This window comes from Notamacropus eugenii, chromosome 1, assembly GCF_028372415.1.
Source record: "Notamacropus eugenii isolate mMacEug1 chromosome 1, mMacEug1.pri_v2, whole genome shotgun sequence".
Taxonomy (NCBI): domain Eukaryota; kingdom Metazoa; phylum Chordata; class Mammalia; order Diprotodontia; family Macropodidae; genus Notamacropus; species Notamacropus eugenii.
This window is the reverse complement of record NC_092872.1, coordinates 704,045,202-704,067,749: the sequence shown is the minus strand read 5'-3', so window position 1 is coordinate 704,067,749 and position 22,548 is coordinate 704,045,202. Positions and strand designations below refer to the sequence as shown.

Below are 22,548 nucleotides of genomic sequence, written 5' to 3'. Positions count from 1 at the left end.
TGTTGATCTTCATCCAAATGCTCTCTATAATGTTTCCCAAAACTTGTTTCTGAATTTGCTCAATTGTATAAGGCACACAGGTATGGAGTTAGACCTCAGTAATACTTATGATGTCAAATTGCCACCTTACGTAAGGATCTTTGGTTCCTCTTGTTTTTCATTTAGTCAAACTTTGCTGAGTCTAGACATGTGCTGCCATAAGTTTTATTACTGCTGCTTTCTTGAATTGGGTCTCTTGAGGCACCTTGGGACATTTTCATTGCTATTCATAGTTAGATTTTATACCATCTAGCTTGGTGGATGTATATAAGCAGTTTTCTTCTTCCTGCCTTCTTTTTAAGTGAAAATCTTTTTCATTGGATCTGAAAGTTCCCTGCAAATACATTTTTAGCAGCTTTTGTTAGGTGAAAGGAAAAGCTTAGGTTCCTTCAAGCAATATTATTTGTGCCCATATGAATTACCAAAAGAGAGTATTACTTATCCAGCTGGGCGAGTCTTGGGAGATTCCTCATCATGCCTTCAATATTCACCACAGGAAGAGATATTTTCTCGAGTGTTATTGGGCTGGTCAAGAGCTGCCTAAGGATTCATCAACCACTTTCTGTGGTTGTCTTCCTCCTCTGGCCCTCTCCAGCAGATCTCCAATTTCCCACCATCAATGTACAGACTTACATCATAACTCCTTAGAGGACAAAGAGCTGGTTCCTCTTCAGGAGGGACCCTGAGCTGTGCCTTTTAGGAAGAGGCTCTACTTAGTTTCTTAGGAACAAGTGTCCTATAGCCCTTCTTCTTCCCTTCTTCCTCCATGTGACATTCTTTCACTTTCCAGCTTGCTAAGGTAAAGCATTTCCTCAACTCAGATCCTTTTTCTCTTCTTATTGCCTTCTTATTGTAATTATTGATTTACATACCAAAGCTCTATATGATACTGAAGCACCCTTTCAAATGCCATCCCTTTCTAAGCAGTTGACTTCCAAATCTGTCATTCAAACCTCCCTTCTTTGAGGCAGAACCACATCTCTAACTGCCTTTCAGACACCTCCACCTGAATAATCTCCTGGCATCTCAACCTCAGCATGTACCACAACAAGCTTCTTTTATTATCCCCTAAATCTGCTTTTTTGGACCACTATCTTCTGTCAATAGTATCCAGATTTCCACATTCATCCAGGGTAGAGGTAGAGGTATATGATAGAAGCAGAAGTAGAAAACCAGCACTCAAAAAATCAACAGGAAAAACAATCTCATTCCCTAGGAGAAATTTGAATTGTTCTTCTGTCCACATCAATTCTCATAGAATCTTCGAGATGGAAAAGACCAAAATACTCATTGTTAGTCGTGGTCAGCTCATATTGATTCAGATTGATGAAAGGCAGTGACCTAAAAGGATCATTTCAGCTTTCCAATCTACACCTTTCCTAGGAGATAAAATGATTCCAGGAGGCTTCTTCTTCCAACAGATAAAGTTCTTACTCTAGGCCCAGCCCACAGTTCTTCTATGTCCTCCTTCTAGTCCAAGCACTGCAAAGTATTCGATCCCAAAAAGGACATTGACCTTGAGCAGTCCGAGGATTCTCAGTCAACAGGTGCAGATGAGGGTTTCTGGCAGGTAATGGAGGGTGACAGCCACCTTGTGGCACTTGGTGGCATTACCTCCTCCTTACCTGACACTCCCACATTACCTATTTTAGCTGGCAAACTTACAAAGTAATCACCTACCTTTGTCTTTTTTTAAGTTGTAAAAATCACATGCCAAACAGAATGTACTTTTCATATTAGGGTCAACAAAACTTTTTGAGATTTCATGGTACCTTTTGAGATCAAAGACATTAGGGAGCAAGAGAAGCTTGGGAGATCATCTAATTCAATTCCATCGTTTTACAGATGAGAAATTAAGGTTCAGCTGGAGAGATGAAGTGATTTGTCCATGGTCACATTCATAATACATTGTAGCACTGAGGTTTGAATCTAGGTCCTTTAACTCAAAATTTAGGATTCTTTCCTATTACTGCTGAATTATTTAAAGAAACGACAGATGGAGAGAGAGAGAGAGAGAGAGAGAGAGAGAGAGAGAGAGAGAGAGAGAGAGAGGAGAAATGGGAAATGTGGGCTAATGTAGTTTAAATACCCTGAATGATGCTGAACATACATTTGCTTGGTTGTTTTCTCTACTTATGTGGACCAGCATTACATACTAGAGACGAACGGAATGGAATGGTTTTTTTTCCCCCTGAGGGGCAAGAGAAAATAAAGGGTGAATTTCTCAGTAAATGTATTTCCGGTAACATAGGCTCATTGAGCTGGAAAGGACCTGAAGTTATCTAGACCATCCCCCACATTTTACAGATGAGAAGACTCAGAGAAAGGTTAAGTGACTTGCCTAGGATCACACAATGTGATTCAGTAAATGTCTGAAGTGGGATTTGAACTCACATCCTTCTCACTCCGAGTCCAGTGCTTTACACTTACTATGCCATGCTGCCCTAAAAACTGACATTGAGTTGGTTTTATGTAATTCATGGTACAGTTGCCATGATGCTGATGCAGAGTAGGGGTGAGTGAAAGTAGTTTTCCAAACAGAATTTTATACTCTGACATTCAACTTTTAGATTCAGTTTCTTTATGGGTAATATGGGGGTAGAGGTGGGGGCAGGCTGGGAGCCAGAGACTTTGGCCATAAAATGTGGTTCTGTTGCTCTCTGTCTAACCTTAACTAAGGCATTTCACTTCTCTAGTTGTCTCCTCATTCGTTGAGAAATGAGAGGGTTGGGTGAGATGTTCACCAAGATCCTCTACTTACGAGTCAGTGAAATGATGTGGAAGATTCCTTGAGGTCCTAACATTCCATAATTCTTGTCAGAGAAACCTGAATTATTATTGTTTCCTTCATCTCAGCCTCCAAAGATGAAATTGAGTGGTCTTACTTAAGTAAATACAGCAATTCAGTATACAGTTTTTGTATACAGCTACTTAAACAAAAATATTGAAGGTGACTTCTGGACCCTGAGGTCATGTATGTATGTTCTCAGTGATGCTTTAAGATCTAAAAATATGCTAAATCAAGGTATCATTCATATTTGTTCCACTTGTAAGATGGCAAATGAGGATACTTTGCAAGATTCTTCAAGTCCCAATGGCAAATCCCACGTAGAACAAGCAAATGTTGGCAAGATTGCAGTGTGTGGACAGGAAGTGTCCTGCTGCAAGTCTGAGTGCAGATGTTCTGAAAGAGCTCAAACTGAGCTATTAAGAGGCAGGCAGAGGTGGCCTGATGGGTAACAATAATAGGTACTGTCACTGTTATCGTGTGGCCTGGGTTTACGTCACTTCATTTCAGTAACCAGGGGCAAACTCTATAAAAGACTATGCTCTCCACCTCCCAGGACTCATCCCTGCACACATCCCAGGGGGCAGAGGCATGTGCAGATTGGGAGGTTGTTCTTGTCTTTGTTACCTCCATGGTGAAGTAGAGGACGGAGGGTATTATTATAAAAATTTGTTTTTAAACCTGTGGAGTACCTTGGCAAGAGACCTCCCCTGACAGGAAGAGAAAGACAGATACATGGATGGGAAGATCTCATGCATGCTTTGGGCCACTCTTGTTCTGACAGCTCCATTGAGACCTGCCATTTCCAGAGAATGTTTTCCAGAATAAGGGTTCAGATTTCAAGGGGAGAGTTTTCCCTTCTCCAGCCCAAAAGCAGGTGACTTCATTGAGATGACTCAGCAGAGTGGAGGGTGCGATCCAGGAGATCCACCCCCTGGACTGACCCCAAGGATGGCACCTCAGGTCCCTGCCATTCCCATGCCATTCCCATGCCATTCCCTTTTCTGCTCAAGCCCTCAGAGCCATAGGAAGTTAAGGCTATAGGAGACTGACAAAAAGCAATTAGGGAGCACATTCCTGCCCACTTTCTCAGCCTAAGTTATTCCCACTTGGGAGATGAGTCTATTTCCCAGAATGAGATACAAGTGCCCTGACATAATATATATCTGAGGGGACCTTAAAGGAGTTGGACACTAGTGACAAGCTCAAGCAGCTTGTGTTATTGGTCCACACGTTATGTATGCTTCCCCAAAGCAGGTCACTACCACTGAAAGACTCAGGTTTGCAGGAGAAGCTCTTAAGAGATGCAAATACAGTGATGTTCATTTCCAGAACCAATATGGGAAACATCCGAAAACGTCACATCAGTTCCTTTGAGATGAAGCTAACAAGTACTGTGAGTACCACCAGGATCTCATCTTCTAAGTAAGGGCTGAAACCATAAGCAGGTGGGCTAGCCAACCCCCCACTCAAGCCAAGAGTGATGACAAGTTTTACTGAAATTGAACTCCCCTGATGTTCAATAGCATTAAAGCTACTGTGCTCATAAATACACATTTATTTCATTAGAAATGCATAATTACAGTTCAATAGCATTTTCTCCTAGAAAAGTAGTTTAAGCAACAATTCCGTCAAAATTGTTAGTAGTCTTTTTTCAAATACCTATTTTCATTACACTGAACAGAAAACACTTAGCCAAAGGCCTTAGATACTTACACTCATTTTTTTTCAAATTTTTTTCTTTTTGTTATAAACACCATAGCAAATTTAAAAAAGCCATTTAAACAATGAAAAATATTTTAGTTCTTGATTTTTCTATATGTAGTAAAGTATCTGCTCCGTTCTTGCTTCCATCTTTCTCTAGGCTCCCAACAGTATATGACTCAGAAGACATGGGAAGTGCTGCTGGTGGGGGATGTTAATTTATTTTTGAACTTTAGATTTTGCAGGAGAATTTTTTTTGTCCTTGGAGGAGGATTTCACTGTCTGTAAGTGCACACTAACAGAATATATGTATATACGTATGTGCGTGTGTGTCTATGTATGTATTGACCTCCCATGCATTAAACCATGAGGACAACATGGTTTTAGAGCAATGATCACGTTCAAGGGATGGTCAGCCAGTAAGGCCGGCGATCATTTCCCCCTCAGGTTTCTGGATGGAAGCCACGACCAATCAGCATAGCCTGGGCAACCGGATCTGCAGCCCCTGGGTCCCCACTTCTGCCTCACTGGATCTGTATGGCGCCATGCTCAATCTGCATTTCTGGCTGGAGAGTGGACTGAAGGGCATCCGTGCTCTAGAACCAAGTTTTAGAAAGGACATCTATCAGGACAGAGTTACAAAAGTCACTGAACCCATAGAATGAAACCACCTTCTGGTCCCCTTCTCCCCAAATATGAAATTGTCTGCAGAATGGTAAGAACTCAGAGGGTTACAACTACTCTCATCTGACGGGATCTCCCAGTGTCCTGTCCAGTTTTCTCTATTTCTGCACTTTTTCTCATGCAAAAATAACACCACTACATTAATAGAATGCTTTATATACATTACTTCATTTTGATACTTAACTTGATACTCCTTTTGAGGTAAGTGGTAATATTAGGCCCATTTTTTTAGATGGGAGAAATGAGAATTAGAAAACCAAGATGACTGGACTAAAGTCACATATGAGGATCAGCAAGATGCCAAGGTGATCTTCTGGTCTTCCTGCTCTGCTATGTAGGTAGGTGAGGGTATAGAGTAGATGGCTCCCAGAGTAAGGAAGATTGAAGTTCAAACCCTGCCTCAGACATGTATTAGCTGTGTAACCTTGGTGAAGTCACTTATCTTCTGCCTGCCTCAGTTTCCTCAACTGTAAAAAAAGGTAGAATAACACCTGCCTCTCAGGGTTGTTATAATGATCAAATTCAATAAGATTTGTCAAACACTTAGCATAGTGCCTAGCATACAGCAGGAACTAAATAAATGCTTATTTCTTTCCCTCTCCCTGATTCTGTTTCACCTGGATGACAATCTATTTTGTCCATTCTTCTCTTAAAAATAACTTTTGTGCTCTTCCCCATCCAATATTCTTAGTTACCTGACAAATACATTTAGACTTTTTAATCTATATATTTTATCTTTAGCAACATAAATATGGCATTATCATAAAAAAGTTTTTTTAAACCTGTGGAGTCCCTTGGCAAGGGTCTCCAAAGATAAAGAGAGGTTCTTAAAATATACACAGTGACTTTAAAGAAATGAAACAGGTTTTCTTGAATAAAAATAAGAATAATAGCTAATATTTGGATGACACTTTCAGGTTTGTGAAGCACTCTTCCATATTATCACATCTGAAGGACAGAAGATTAGAGATTCACTGCTAGGAGAGACCCAATTTATAGATAAGGGAAGAGATGGGGAAGGGGGGAGGGGTAAGGAGAGAAGAGATGGAGGGAGAGAAGGGGGAGAACGAGGGGAGAAAGGAAGGCAGTGAGTGGTTACACAGGGAATAAGCAGCAAAGGTGGGAATTCAATCCTTGGGTATTTTTAGTCCAAATCCAAAAACCTCATCACCATGCTGGTGGAAATTAGTCTCCTTATTAAGAGGCCAATCAGAGAATCACTGGGACCACTTCCTAAACCTCTTTGGAGAAGGTCTACAGAGGGATGAAAAGAAGAGTTGCTGTGATACGATTATTCCCTAAAGATGGTGGCTGACCAGCTCTCAGGGCTACCCACCATTATCTGGTAACACCAGAAGAGAAGCAGTATTCTAGTCCTGAACAGAGTCAGGGTAGGAGAGACCATGCCCTCTCTGGGCTGCCACACCTGAAGGGGATTGTAACATATTTGTATTGGGGGGAAAGAGAGCTGGACTTTTTAGTCCAGAGAGATAAGACCAGGAGGCCAATGGCCAGAGCCCATCCCAAAGAGTTAGCAGCATGACAAGCTTGGCTTAGCTACTGTAGAGCTAAAAGGCTTTCGCTGATGGTTAAAAGGTAAGTGCAACAAAATATGGGATGCATCACAGAGGGAGTGGCCTTCATTATCCTGCAGGACAGCAAAGACAAAAGGCTTAAGCTGAAGGACCTAGAAGGATTCTTTAGGGGAAACTAGAATGCTTTAAAGATGTTATCAGTGAGTCCACATGTTCCATGATGCTCCCCTCCCCATCAGGGATAAAACCCAGCCTTAGAGGGACCATAAGGCTGACCCAGTGAAGGCATTGTCCCACATCTGTGCATGCTTATATCAGACTAAGGACAAGGTAAGGACCTAAAACAATGCCATGACTGCTGTTCAAGCCATGAAGCGAAAAGGACAAAGTCTGCAGGATTGAGAAGATAAACTGAGAAACAGAAGCTACTCTTTATGAAAGGCAGAGAAAAAGAACAAGGAAAAGACAAAGGAAGGAGTGGAAGAAAAGCAGTAGAAAAACCTGTCTCCTCTTTAGAAGAGAAAAAGCAAGTTGTTATTAAAAACATTTTACACACACACACACACACACATCCCTCAGTTCAGTTCACTAGGACGAGATGGAAGGAACTTGTCAACAAGTAGAATGGAAGAAAATATAGATGAACCAGGACTGAACATTTTATTATATCACTTTGGAATTCCATGGTATCATATGAGACACAGTCTGGAGCCATAAAAAGAACACTGCTTTAGAGTCAGAAGATGGGATTTTGAGTCAGGCCTCCAACACTAGCTGTGACCCTGAACAAATTAAGGAAAAGAATAGAGGGGAGGGGAACACATCACTTAGCTTCTTCATTGACTCAGTTTGTTCATCTGTAGAATGGGGATAATACTTACTCTACCTGAATCACAAGGTGGTTGTGAGTCAAGTACTACTAACCTTTAAAATACTCAACAAAAGAAAAGCATTATTATCACTAAAATTAAAGGATATTAAATCCATCTTCAGTAAGGATTTGTTAAATGTCTAGTATGTGTCAGGTGTTATGCTAGGCACTGAGGATCACAAGGACAAAAAAATGTAACAGACACTGTACTCCAGGAGTCTACATTATCAAGCACAGCGGCAGTGAGAAGGCTTCCCTAACACCCCACAACGGGATGGCTAAATGAGATGCTGCTTAAAGAAATGATTCTTAAGAGAGTGGAGGTGAGCAGAGGTCAGCACTGCCAAAGGACCCTGGATCTCCAGGGAAGACGGGGCACTGTGGGGAAGGGGAGGGGGAGGGGGAGGACTCCTACTAAGGATACAGGTACTAAATGACCTAGTCAGAAAGAGGCTGGAGCCAAGGATGTGCTGTCACCACCACTGTTATGTTTTATCACCATCATAATAGCTGACACGTAGTAGTTTAAGGTTTGTGAAATACATTACAAGTGTTATCTCATTTCATCCTTACAAGGGAGTAGGTACTACTTATTATCCCCATTTTACAGATGAGGAAACTGACAAGACTTGTCCAGAGGTCCTACAACTTGGAAATGTCTGAGACAGGATGGGAACTCGGGTCTTTCTGATTGCAAGTTCAACAGTCTATACAATGTGCCTCCAAGCTCCTTCCCAGGCTTCAGAACTAGAAGGAACCTCAGAACTTGTTTTCAGAAATAAGAACATCTGAGGCCCAGAGAGATGAAGCGATCTATCTGTGGTTACTCATCCATGGAATGTAGCAGAAACTGGGATTTGAACTGAGCCTTCTGATATCAAAGCCCCTTTCACGGAGCTAAGAGCATTAGAATACAGATTTCCCATGCTCGTGGGTGAGATGGGAGTGGGGACTGGTCAAGTTTAAAAAGAATGATGACCCTCAGAAGATAACTAGAAACTTTTAGGCACCATCAGGGTTGTATATGTATAACTAGAATATGTTTAAAACTTCAAAATGACACAGGCTTCCTCTGACATGTAAGCCCCACCCCCAAATCAGGAACAATGAATATTTAAAGAAGTGAAGTACAACAGTTTTAACATCTGTTTTTGAGGATGTCTGTGCTCTTTCTTGAATGTGAGAAAAATATGCCCCTGATATCTATGATGGGCCAATGGAAATAAAGATGGATGTCCTCCCAATGACTCACAAGTATCAGTTTCATTTCATTCTTGTAAACAAAATAACCAAGTCACCACACAGACTTCGGATGTAGCTATATGCTATTAAGAGTGCAGACTATCAAAATAAGTAACCACTTGAATGTAGGGCTGACGACCTGAGCCCACTAGCCTCTGGGTGTGAAGGTCACATAGTTAAAAAAAAAAAAAAGTAGGTATTTTTTCCTACTGAAACTGTAAACTTCAGCTTTCCTATCTACCTAGGGAGCTGTACTGAATTTACTGGTGAAGTTGTGAATCATTACAACTGTTTTGGAAAGCAATTTGGAAGTATGCAAATAAAGGCACTAAAAATAAAGGGATTAGTAGGTACATATATCCCCAAGCAAGTCAGTGATAAGAAGAGATTTCCCATATATGCCAAAATATATAGAGCAGCCCTTTTTGTAATAGCAAAGAACTAGAAACAAAGTAGATGCCCATCGATTAGGGCATGGCTAAACAAATTTATGGTACATGAATGAAATGGAATGGAATCTAACTGATGATGAATTCATGCAAGAAATGAGGAATTTGGAGGAGGTGGGAGGACTTGATACAAAATGAAGTAAATGGAGCCAAGAAGTGATGACAATGTAAATGGAAAGAAAAACACAAAATAATCAAAAGTGAATGCTGCAAAATTCTAAAGAATAAGGATGGCTCCTCAAAAGAGATCAAAGACATCCCACCGACTCTGTGTGGCAGAGGTGGGAGGTATATGGGTGCAGAACACTTCACAGATTTTCAGACTTAAGTGTTGATTAATATGGTTTTTTTATTTTCCTCTTCCTTTTTTTTTTAAAATAGTATTTGTAACACAGGATAGCTCTCTGGGAAGGGGAAGAGGAGAAATTCTGGTGATGTAAAACAAAAATATCAATACAAAATGTATTTTCAAAAAATATATAGACTTCAAGACTTAGGTCACAGATGACAAGATCAGGAAGTGTCCTTAAAGATTATATGGTTGAAGCTCTGTAATTTATAACTGCAAAAAAATGGCTTAGAAAACAAGGCAACTTTCTCAATGTCTCTGTGAGAGTTTTGAACTCAGATCTCATTCTCTGCTAGTGAACTTTCTATTATATCAACCTACCTCTTTGACTTGGGGTGGGGAGGGGGAAGGGAAAGGAAGATATTTTATAAGAACTACACATTTTTTCATATATAGATTCCTCTCAACTTTGTATCGAAGAATGGTTTACAAGAAAACTGTTTTTAGCTTCAGGATGGGTTCTTCTTCTTTTTTTCACCATTTAGTTTATTCCTCCATCTTGTTTCACATTCCTTTCCAGTTTCTCTTGAGTGTGGTATAAATCTCCGTGGTTAACCACACTATTAAAACTTAATACAATGTAAAGTGTCACAAGTGTCTTTAGCTACCCTTGCCAATCATGTGAGAAACAGATGCACGTGCTTAGAAATGGAATGACTGACCCACCCTGTGGCACAGGAGATAAGTACAGAGATGAAAAAAACAAAAAGCCCTAAAAAAAAACCCTGATGTATCCAAAGGTTCTCTCAAATTCACCACTAATATGGGAGTGTTCCAAGGCAAAAGGAGAGTTGGCACTGAAATGAATGCTTCACTAAGAGCAGGTCCATCTTTCGTTGGATACACAGTAACAATCGTGTGTACTTAATTATTATCTGATGCTCTATAAAATATTCATGAATTTGACAGAACGTTTAAAAACAAAATTTTTAAACTTAAAACACCACAAAAATTATAAATGAATACATTGTTAGAATGGTCTAGAATAAATGTCAAGAAATGTTATTTTAAAGCCCTCAACAATTAGAGATGGAACTTTGCTCTTTACCACCTAGGTGACCCTGGATAGATCATTTCCCACGTGTGAAGATGGAAACACGTAAATGGCATGAGTTTGCGGCTCATGTGCCCAATACAGAAAAAAGGAGGGGGAAAATGTTAAACCCATAGATATGAAGAGGCAATACAGGCATCTGAGTCAGCCAGAACAAGGAAGCATGCAATCCTGGAAACAGTTTTGGGCTTGTCATCTGAGGACCTAGGTGCTGCTGCCTGCGACTTCTGTGGCTGTATCTCTAGGCCTGTTTCCTGATCATTGAAATGAAAAGGTTGGAAAAGAAGATTTTTATGGTCCATTCCAGCTCCAAAAATTCTATGACTGTATCACATATCAACCTATGGTATAGTACCATCCATGGTAAGAGTGAGGATTGTGGACAGCAGTGAAGGAGGGAGAGGAGAGAAGGGAAGGAGGAGGGATGGAGCGATGCAGAGAAGGAGGAAAGAAGGGAAAGAAGCAGAAGGAATTAAGTGCTTAATACATGACCAGCACCATAGGAGTCAGGAACATGCTTAAGTTAGTTTGGGGATGGAGGTTGAATAAGCAGTGAATCTAGCACAAGTGAACTGGAGATCAGCCTGAAACAGTCAAAAGATAGGAAGCAGGTAGGTAAAAACAAGACATAGCATATATAAGAACTGGGGTCAGGATTAGCGATGAATCACACCAGAAAGGAAGAGAAAAATTGCAAAAGAACACAGTGAAAAGGATGAGGAAACAGGTCAGCAGGGAAGAATAACTAAGCAAAAACAGATTTGAGGACTGAGGACAATTGAAGTCTAGGAAAATGTTTTATTTTAGCCAGGAAGCTTTTCTATGCTTTTTTGGGGGGTGGGAATGGTGAGACTGGGTCTCCCTATCTTGCCTGGCTGGAAGTAAGCAGCCACTTGGGCTCAATCCTAGTGCTTTGACCAGTTCCGTTTCTGAGCTAGGTCAGCTGGGCCTTCTCCCAGGGGCTCACCATATTGGTGCAGGATTGAGTGAGGACACCCAATGGGCTCTAATCCTGCTTCAGGTCAGAGTTCTTGCACTCAGGTGACCAACTAGCCTCAGCTTCCCTCCTCACCACTCACTTCTGGGATTACAGTTGTATACCACCATGTCCAGCCTTTTAGATGAGAAGGGAGCTGAAATTGGATGGTCTAGGGACTGCAACTGGAAGCAGATAAATGAGTGTCTAGCTGGAGCAAAAAGCATGGGAACAAAAGTAACAAAATACTACTAGATTTTGATGAGAATATGGAACACTTTCACAAAACAAATTTAAACTTTAATAAAATTGTAGAACATAGTCTCTTCCAAACTGTAATTCTGTCATGTGACTGTATGTTATGAATCACAAGGCAAAAGCTGATCAATGTCTAAATGCCTATGTGCAAACAGGCTGGACCAATGATCCAGAGATGCTAAGGGTCATGGAGATGAGCAAAATGTTTCAATTGTCTAAAAATGGCAGAAGGGACTCAGGGAAGTTAGAGACTGTCGAGGGAGTGTGCCATTGATCCTCAGAAAAATCCTAGGACAAAATGGGCAAATGGGGATTAGAGTGATAAATGACCTGTGAGGCCCCTTCCAACTCTAGATCAATAACACTATGATTAAATGGATAATTTGTGAGCACCGAGGGAAGCAGTGATTACTAGGAGTCATACTGAACTTTGCAAGTTTTTGTATTTGCAAGTTTTCCAGATGATTACATTAGGCAAGTCCTATGGAGACGACAGTACATCTGGAATTCAGCAAGCTCTCTAATGAAGGTTCTCCCCTGATATCCCCCACAGGCAATGCGGACAAGTGCAAGCTCACAGCACAGATACCAGGACTGGCCACACTGAGATACAATGAGTGAATGAACACAAACACATTTATTAAGCACTTACTATATGACAGGCACTGCACTAAGTAATGGAGACACAGACACAAAAGGCAATGGGTCCTACCCTCAAGGAGCTTACATCCTAACAGGGAGAGAGGGGTGGTCAGGGAAGTTGCAGAGACAGTCAGGGATCAAGGTGTGCTTGCCAGGCAGGACAGGGATGGGGAAGGCAGCACTTGCATGGCCATAGCATGAAGATGAACAGGAAAGAGAAGCCTAGGGGCCTAGGCTGGGCTAGAAATGGTGAAGGCTCACCAATCTGAAGCCTGAGCCCCCAGAGCAGAAGCTGGCATGCTGGGCTGGAGGTGAAGGCTGAAGTGCAGGACCATGGTGTGAAGAAGGCTGGGTAACAGCAGCGAGGGGCTCTGAGTCAGGGAGAGATGGTGAGGTCTCACCAAGCAGAAGCCTACGGCCCCCAGGCAGAAGGTGGAGTGCCAGGTTGAAGCCGCAGGCCGAAGCACAGGAGCATGACATGGAGATGGCCGGCTAACCGCAGCAGGGGGTCTGACTCAGGCTAGACAGGGTGAAGTTTCACCAACCAGAAACCCAAGGACCCATGACAGGAGCTGAAGCACTGGGCTGAAGATGGAGGCTGGAGCATAACTGATCCTCAGAAAAATTCTAGAATGAATTATTAAATGGACAGTTTGTGAGCACTCAGGGAAGCAGGGATCACTAAGAGTCAGCATGAGTTCACTAAGTCCTGCCAGACTAACCTCATTTGCTTTCTTTCCTATATTAGGCTAATGCTACGAAGATATACATCTGGATGTCCACAAGGTGACCTCTGTAGGCAAGATGGAGAAGTGCGGACAACAGGGTGGGATGACCAAATCCAGGTAGGGCATCAATGTCACCTTGGACAGGAGTCTCAGTGAGTTGATAAACATTTATTAAGTACTAACTCTATGTCAGGCTCTGTGCTAAGCACTGGGGGCACAAAGAAAAGTTAAAGATAGCCTCCCTGTCCCCAAGGAGCCCACTATCCAACAGAACAGGACAAATATGAAAATGAGATAAACCACATAAATCTCCATTTATAAAGATATAGATATAGGTATAGATGCGTGCTCGTCCTTTGCTGCCGAAGAAGACCATGCCATCAGAGAAACGATGACATGACTTGCACTTGACTGTTTTTTTTTTTGAGTGAGGGAGGGCTGTGCAGGTCACCCAGTCTCACTTCTCCTCCAGAGCCATCTGAATCCAGTGACCAGATAGTCATCAGGATGACTGGAGATGACCCAGGATGAGGCAATTGGGGTTAAGTGACTTCTCCAATGTCACATAGCTAGGGAGTGTCAAGTGTCTGAGGTGAGATTTGAACTTAGGTCCTCCTGACTCCTGCACTGGTGCTTTATCCACTTTATCTACTTAGCTGCCCCTATAGGTATAGATATGGACTAGATGGAGAGTAATCTCCAAGGGGAAGGCACTAGGAGTTGGAGAGACCAGCAGAGGGCACTGAAAAGTAGGTAAAGGGAGAGAATTCCAGGCATGGGGGACAGCGGTGCAAAGACCAGGAGACAAGAGGTGGAGAGTATGAGAGGAGCAACAAGGAGGCTCCCTCACTAGACTGGGAATGCCCTGAGGGCAGGGATTGTCTTTGTCTGTTTCTGCATCTCCAATGCTTAGCATAATGTTTGGCAAATAGCAGATGCTCAATATTTGCTTATTCGCAGGGCAATGAGGCTGATGTGGATGGTCCATAGAGGGCAGGGAGTGTAAGAAAAGGGGAAAGATGGGAACTGGTCAACTTGTGAAGAACTTTAATGCAAAGGACATTATGTTTGATCTTGGAAGTGATTGAGTAGGAGAGTGAATGAGGATGGTCTGGAGCAGGCATTGACTCCTAGAGTCCAGATGAGTGGTGAGGTGGGCCTACAACAGGGTGGAGGCTTGATGGGTGGAAAAAAAGGGGACAAATAACAGAGAAATAACAGTTGTGAAGGTCAAACTGCCACAATTTGGCAATGCCGTAGAGGGTGGGGTGAAATGAGAATGAAGAGCTGAGGATGACATGGGTTTGTGAGCCTGGGCTCCTGGTGCTGCACTTGGGAGGGACAGGAAAGTAGAGAGGGCAGAAATAGAAATTGAGAGAATGGGGCGGGGGAGGGGAGGGAAGAGCACACTTAAGAATACATACAAATAATTACATCAGTTTTGGATATGTGAGTTTGATACATCTATAGTATACCCAGGCTGAGATGTCCAAATAAGGAACTTTTTTTTATCAATAACCTGGACTAAAGATACATGTGCATGTATGTATGTATATATGAACTACTTATCAAATTTGTGAACTGCATGGACATGAAAGGGATAGCTGGCATCCCACTGGTCCAGTCTACTAGCTGGATTAAATTTAATGGTAATCAATCAATGTCAAGTCCTGCATTCAGGTTTAAAAACATTAAGTACTCCACCAATATAGGATGGAGGAAATGGGGTTACATGGTAGCTCATGAGACAATGAATTGGGCTTTTAGTTCATTATAAGCTCACTCACTCTTAAGGGACATGATAGAAAACAAAAAAGCCAAGCTGATCTTTGGCTATATTTACAGAAGCAAAGTGTACAGAAAAAGGAAAGTGATCGTTCCATTCCAGTCAAATCAACAAAAATTCCATCCACATTCTAGACTCTGTACTGGTGAGAGAATCTTGGAATACCATGTTCCTTTCTGGGGACCATGTTTTAAACCAACTAAAACACTTGTAGAGAAGGTTGTACAGGATGATACTGACAAGGAAACCCAAAACCATGTCAAAATGAATATCAGCTGAAAGAACTGGGAATGTTTAGCCTGAAGAAGAGACTACTTGGTCCATAGGGCAATAATTTACTGTCTTCAAATATTAGAAGTGCTGTCATGTAAAGGAGAGGGTAAAGTTTATCCTGGGTGACTTAAGTGGGCAGAATTTGGGCCAGTGATAGAAGTTGGTCAACCTAAGGAACAACTCAACAACAATTAAGAGTCTCCCCCAAATGAAATGGATTTGCTCATGAGGTGATGAGTTCACTGACGCTAAAGGTATCCAAGCTGAAGCTAGCTGAGTACTTGTGGGAGATGCTGTAGGGAGGATTCATGCACAGGATAATGAATTGAATTAGACAAGCTCTCAAGTCACTTCTAAGTCTAAAAATTCTATTTATTTGGGTCATGAGGGCAACAAGAATGTGATTTCCCCACTACCTGAGGCAGTACTGTTGGATTATTAGGATAAAGAGCAGCCAAGTAGAAGGGTCAATCCCAATAGAGGAGTCCTTGCCTGGACCAGTAGATAAACTGACTGGCCTCAATTATGGCAAGAATAACATAGAAGTCAATAACTAAGGACTTAGCTAGAGTTAGAAGATGGAGTAAAATCCTTATCAAGGGTAGACTAAAGGGAGAAAGAGTCTGAGGCCCAAGGACAGAAGATGTGAAATGAAGATGAGGAAAACAGAATATCAGACTGACAGAGCTGGGCCAGGGAGGATTGGGTAAGAGAAGACACAGGCAGGAGAGAGAGGAAGGGCAACCATGTAGCATGTGCTAGGGAGACTGTAGGCTGATTGGGACCTTCTGAGGACAGGCTCCTTGGGAACCAGCAGGGCTTGACAATGTTAAGGACTCAAGTGGAAGCAAAAACTTTAATGTGATAGATTCAATGTGATTTGCCTTTTGATTTTTGCAAAATAAGAATTTGGCTAAAAACAGAGGACTTGTGCACTTCATTATGAAGTGTCTGGAAGCCCATCAACCCGGCCATGACAGACACCCTCCTTTCTAATGTACCCACTTCCAATGGGGAGAGGACATACTTGATTCGTGGCTGAGTGGTCAGTCACTGGTGCCAGTTGGACATACTGGACCTGGATATCACTTCCTTGGAGAGGTGACCCATCGACTCCCGCGGTGGCTGGATCGGCAGAGGCTAGCGCTATCAACTGAGCACCTTGTAACACCTGCAAAAACAGCGCCAGAGAACAAATTGTAAATGATCGCCACTATTAAGGCCATGTACCACCTGCAGGTAGAAGTGAGATGTGAAGGGGAAGACTACTAATCACATTAAATGATTACCTATTTAAGCAAAAAGATTTCTTTTTAATTCCAAATAAACACCTAGAGTACAGTCATATTTTATTCAAAGATAGCTCAATAGTACTGAACCCCCTTCAATCATTAGGTGCTGCACAAAGCCTTTAAAGAAATGGGCCCGTTCTAGCAATTACTCCTCTCCTCCCTGGTAACATGCCAACCACGGGCCTCTTGTCATCTTCATTTGTCATTAATTTTCCTGAAAGAAATCTGAACTCATCTGAATCATCACTGAAAGAGTTAACAGTCAGCACACCTGGAACCATTTATTTTTTCTTACTGTCCCATTACACAACAGAACACTGCATTCCAAAAAACAGCACAACTAAGCAACGGAATCAAATGATCCCAAGGGATGATGCTAAATACTTCTGGGTTCAATTGCATTTCTTAAGTAATTTTTAAATGATATTTGATTGGTATATATATAAAAGAAAATAAAACACAAACACATACCACCCTCCAAAAAATATTGTTATGCTATACAACCTGCCTCCCATACCAGATACACACACACAAGTTCCCATTACTGTCAAAGGTATTAAATCCACATATCATACAGGGAAAGGATAAACTACATTTAAAGCTTTATGGAAAAAACATAAGGCCAGGGCTTCCAAAAAAGACAAGCAGTAAGTCAAAGAATGTTTATGGAAAGCTCATGGTGCAGATGATGTAGTACCGTGTGGCTACGTGCGCTGTAATATGCAAGGACTAAGCTGGTCTTAGTTCCCGAAAACTATACTGTCAATGACACATGAAACATATATGTGGCAAATTCAGAACATTAAGAAAGGAACTTGTATATATTATTCTCTTTTCAAAACTCTTAAAAGTGGCAAGGTCATATTTTAAGTCTTTGGGGAAAGGGTGGAGCAACAGGTTTAGGTGACTCCTGAGACCTCATTAAGAGGTGACCACCAGGGCTATCAGTGACTCTCTGCTAAGGAAACCTGCAGCATTTTGGGCTTATAGCCTACCATGCTGTTCAGAGGGAGAAAAAGAAAAAAAAATTAAGAGAAAATGGATTGGATTTGAAGGAGCTCACAGTCTAGCTGGTGAGGTAAGACACAGAAGGGTGAAACAATAACAAGGACTGACATAGGACTGGAAGGCTAAAGAGCATTAGTGATAATTATTCTAGAAACATCACAACGGAATCATCTGGCTAATGGATGCTGTGAACTCAAAGGAGGGAGGGGGTGCTCTATGGTCAGGAGCCCTCTGTGAAGGTTTAGTGAGGGGGGAAAGAAGAGGGTCTGTGATAAAGATAAACCAGAAATCTGGAAGAAAACCTATTACCAGCTTGGAGAAATGGGGCTCAGTGAATAGGGAGTCATTACAGAAACGTGATCTTGAACACACACAGTTTGTGCTGCTGTCCTTATTTAAGCAAACTTTCTAGTTTGAATCAGTACAAATTTCATTGCTTTGAGAACTTGATGGAGAAATAGGCAAATATCTGCCTGGCACAGATTCTATCCATTATAATACAAAACAATATTTGTGGAAAATTACTCTTGCTCCAAAAGTAGGAGCTTCAAGTGCCTGAATCTCCAAGGGTTTTCCTTTGCTCTTGTTCTATGGCCAGCTCTTAAAAAAATGCTTAAAAGCTCTTGCTTAAAAAAATAAAAATAAAAAATAAACCTCCCTGATGGACTCTATTCCAGCCCCCAAAGGAATGGTTCTGCTGGGGAATCTCTTTCTAGGAGCACGCAATGATGTAGGGAAAGTCCCCAAGGCACTAGCAAAATACAATGGCAGGAACACAAAGCAAGCAGAGTTTGAGATGGGTGGGGATGTGCACAGGTGCAGTAACACAGGGCAAAGGAAGAGGACCAAACGTACCACAAACAAGGCTGAAGGAGAGTCACCCCATCGAGGCTGGGTATACCTGAGCAAACTAGGTGAAGAAAATAACTAGGAGGGTGGCTATTGTTGTAGTAGTGGTTGTTTGCCCTTCATTTTCAAAGAGCACCTTGCCATAAGGGAGCTAATGCCATGACTTGCAAGTGAACTGAATTTAAGTGAGGCAGGACTGTGCAAAGTCACCAGCCTCACTTTCTCCTCCAGAGCCATTTGGGTCCAGTGGCCAGATGTTGATCAGGATGACTGGAGATGGCCCTGACTGCCAAAAAGGAAGAGAGTGGAAGGAGGGAGAAAGGAAAATGAAAAAAGAGGAGGGAGGAAGGGAGGAAAAGAGGGAGGGAGGGGCCGCACTTATTAAAACTATGGGTAGCCGAGCGAAGAGTTTAAATTCCAACGGTATGGAAGCAGTCACAGAGAAAGGAGAAAGTGGGAGGAGTGAGATAGGGTTGGCTGCTGCCAGTGCATTTTATCTTTAAATGACAAATACAATCATATCCAAATTGGAATTAGTTTAAAACCTTTTTTCCCCCTGAGTTTGGTATGTTTGGGGAGCTGTTTTTTATTTTTTGTTTTGGTTTGCTTTTTCTATTCAGAAGAATTCAACTGATGGCTAATTTTACTAAAGTTTGCTTGGAAAAATGATGAAAAAAAGGTGGATTACACTCAAATTGTGGTCCATATGTCCCACCCACACATTCTTCAAAACAGGAATCCCAATCCACACTGGCTCATCCTCACACATTCTGATCTAGTACACAATTTCACAATTATACATCCTATGTTGACTAGTATAATTCCTGAGAAAGCTGCCACCAGCAAGAGGGGAAAACTGTTTTCAGTTTCAACTTTTTTTTCCCTCTGCTCTCAAGTATGTAAACACACTGTAACTGGCCTGGAAATGATGTGCTTCATCCTGAGTAGTCGGTCACTTCATGGCTACTCACTGTCCTAATTGTAAGCACTTGAGGTCATCTGGTCAGTCAGCAATAGCTAATAACACCCCTGGGAAGAGGCAAAGATGCCTTTCCCTGCCCTGGATGGGTTTGCCATTAAAATATATTTGAAAATGTATCTGAGAGGAAGATGAAATCCAGTGCAAACTAATACAGGCATAAATCTCTCTACAGTTGCTGAAATGACCTAAATCACAGTGGGTTTAGTATCATAATCTAAGGTGAAGTCATTGGAACCAATTTGAAAGCCCAGGATATTTGGACTGGGAGAAAGGTTACAAAGCCAGCCAGAATTACAACAATTTTGGTCTAACCCAGAATTGAATATAGGAAAATAATAATAATAGCAAAAACCAGAAAGGCCCATATAACACTAAGGCCTAACAGGACAGCTTTTCAACCTCATTTCCTTAAGCCAAATGAAAGAAGTAGCAATCAGATAGTATCGGGGTGGGGGAGGGGGGGTAAGAGAGAAGAAAGGAAGTCTTCTCTTTACGCTCAAATTCCTCATGCTTTAAAATGCCCCAAATTTCAAAACAGATCTTTCTTGCTTTATTTGAAGATTCTCTCTTAAGCCAGGTTTGGACTTAACACCCCTTTTAAAATCATTGCTAAATACACACTACCATTAAAAAGAAAATGGGCACATGATGTGCTTAAAATGAACAGGCAGACAAACACTGTGAGGTACTCGAATGCCTCATTAAAAATCAAATAATTGTTTGCTTTTAAAATGTTTTTTCTTTTCTTTTTGGCTACATGAATTCCAGCCAGTTATCTCACTTTGTAATGAAGAAGAGAGGCATTCTACGAGCATCCAGATAGCAAGTGTGCTTTGCAGAGTTTGACAGAAGGAGCCTGGGGATGTAGAGTCAGAAGGCTGGGTTCTAGCCTTGGCTCTAGCCCAAACTCTTGAATGGAGAGATAATAACGTAACGTACCTGAGCTTCAGATTACTCATCTGTCAAACAGTAACAATAACCTTTGCCCTACCTAATACTCACCTCTTTGATGAGATCGATTTATCATTAAGCATTTATTAAGTGTCTACTATATGCCAGACAATGGAAGAAACAAAAGACAAACATTAAAAACAATCTCTTTTCTCAAGGAGCTCACATGCTCTAAAGGCAGACAAACTGCATATTTGTAAACATGTGCAGAAAAAAATCTAGAGAATAAATCTAGAAAAAGTGTTAGCTGGGGCAGATCATGAAATACAGGAAAAACACTGTGCAAAGTTAAAACTGCTACTCAAACATAAGAGGTTATTATGTTGCATCATTGTCAGCAATTTCTTCAATAAACCAGGATTTGTTTTGGTGTCCATTCTAATTACAAAAGGCAGAAAGATAGAAATCTCACATAGGAATAAAGTGATCTTGGTGTCCAAGTTTAAAATTCATGGAGATTTGGTTGAGACATAATTATAAATAATAATGACAATAAATTCCTATGTGACGCATGTTTCTAGTGAAGACCAGTGTTCCATTGGTATCATCTTGTCTTGGATCAACTGCTATGCCAGCCCTACCATGTTTGGAAACCAGCTAATACCAAAGCTCTGAAAACTGCTCTTCAAACAAGGCAGACAGGGCTCAACTCCACCTCCCTGTAGACAAAGGTACATTTTCAATGACCTTTGTTAAAACTCCATGGAAATCCAGAAGTAAAGTCTAGTCTCTTTAGAAAATGGCCAACATTTTAGTTTAGCTTTTTTTTTTTTTTTACAGAAACTAAGAATAATAGTAGCCTTCTTCATAACCATGTAATGCTGCAGAACTATACTGACCCAGAAGAACGGCACTTTTCAGTCTAGAAAAAGATGTAGACATTGAGAAACTAATAACCAGCTTCATCGAATAAGGCCCATGTACATACAGAATGCTCAGCGGAGCCTTATCACGTGGATTCTCCTGCTGGAATTCACTAATAACAGCATTAATCCTTGAAGCCGAGGTGGCGATGGGCTGAGTGATATGAATTACTTACTGTAAGGCAAGGTGAAAGGGAGAAGAGAAACATGAGATCTCCACTTGGGATGAATTTACCTTCAGAGAATTTGTTCTAAGAGAGGCAGAGGAGACAGTATGGGTGGAAAGTGTGCTCAGAACCATTCATACCTCTCACTGACCTCAACTCAAATTTTTCACTAAGAATAGATGTGTGTAGCTGGGAAATCTTACCAGAAAGACTTAGACCCCTCACTCATACACTGCCATCAAAAAGAAAATGGGCACACGATGTACTCAAAATGAACAAACAGGCCAACACTGTCAGGTACTCAAATAAGTGCCTTATTAAAAACCAAATAATCTTTGGTTTTTTAAATGTCCATGTGAGGGAGTAGGTCAGTGATTACAAAGGTAAAATTAAAAAGATATTCACTAGGATTCAGAAAAGTCACAGTAAATTCTATCCTGGGTCTGAGTATCTCATTCCTGGTTTATATGGAATCCTGGTAAATTCTGATATTCTCATCCCTCCATCTATAGAGTAAGTCAGAAACAGTTAAATAACAGTTAAATACTTGTTATCAACATTTACCCATATTCCCCAAGTTAGGAAGTTGAAAATGACTTAACCACAGAGAGCATTTATTCAAAGAATCCTCGCTCAATAGTCTATATTGATCATCTATGGACCCAGTCCTACTTCTAAGAGACTCCATGGGACTACATGACTTCTTGGTGTTAGTGCCAAATGCCAACAACTTTTCATGTTTCCTAAAAAATGCAAGGACAGGAGAGAAACTGAACCTGCAATTTCACTGACTTTGGGAACTATCGATAAGGAAACTCCCCCTAATAACACAGACCTCCACTCACCTGCAACTTAAAACCTTGAGAAGTTGTCTAGGACGTGCAAACTGACTTACTCAGTGTCACAAAGCTAGCATGTGTATGTCAGAGGTGGAACTCAAAGCCAGGTCCTTCTGACTCTCTGAAGACAGTTCTCCAACTAAAAACTGAAGCAGGAAAACTCAGTTCTTTCTCAGAGAATATTCACTTTTACACACCCCCTTCCCCGACCTCTACCAC

General features: G+C 41.4%; 1 protein-coding gene across 17 annotated transcripts in view; it reads right to left on the bottom strand.

Annotated features, from left to right (window-relative positions):
- Window positions 1-4,367: 4,367 nt before the first annotated feature.
- Window positions 4,368-22,548, bottom strand: part of BANP (BTG3 associated nuclear protein) — a 264,208-nt gene continuing 246,027 nt past the window's right edge. For 11 of the 17 annotated variants that reach the window (XM_072636296.1, XM_072636297.1, XM_072636299.1 and 8 more), the window contains 2 exons: window positions 16,406-16,549; window positions 12,559-13,218 (listed from right to left, as the gene is read on the bottom strand). In XM_072636296.1, the coding sequence (XP_072492397.1) occupies window positions 13,129-13,218; window positions 16,406-16,549 (234 nt within the window). In that variant the 3' untranslated portion in view covers window positions 12,559-13,128. Of the gene's footprint in view, window positions 5,128-12,558; window positions 13,219-16,405; window positions 16,550-22,548 lie in introns of those variants that run through there. The other 6 variants (XR_011972900.1, XM_072636301.1, XM_072636288.1 and 3 more) reach the window with 2 other exon arrangements.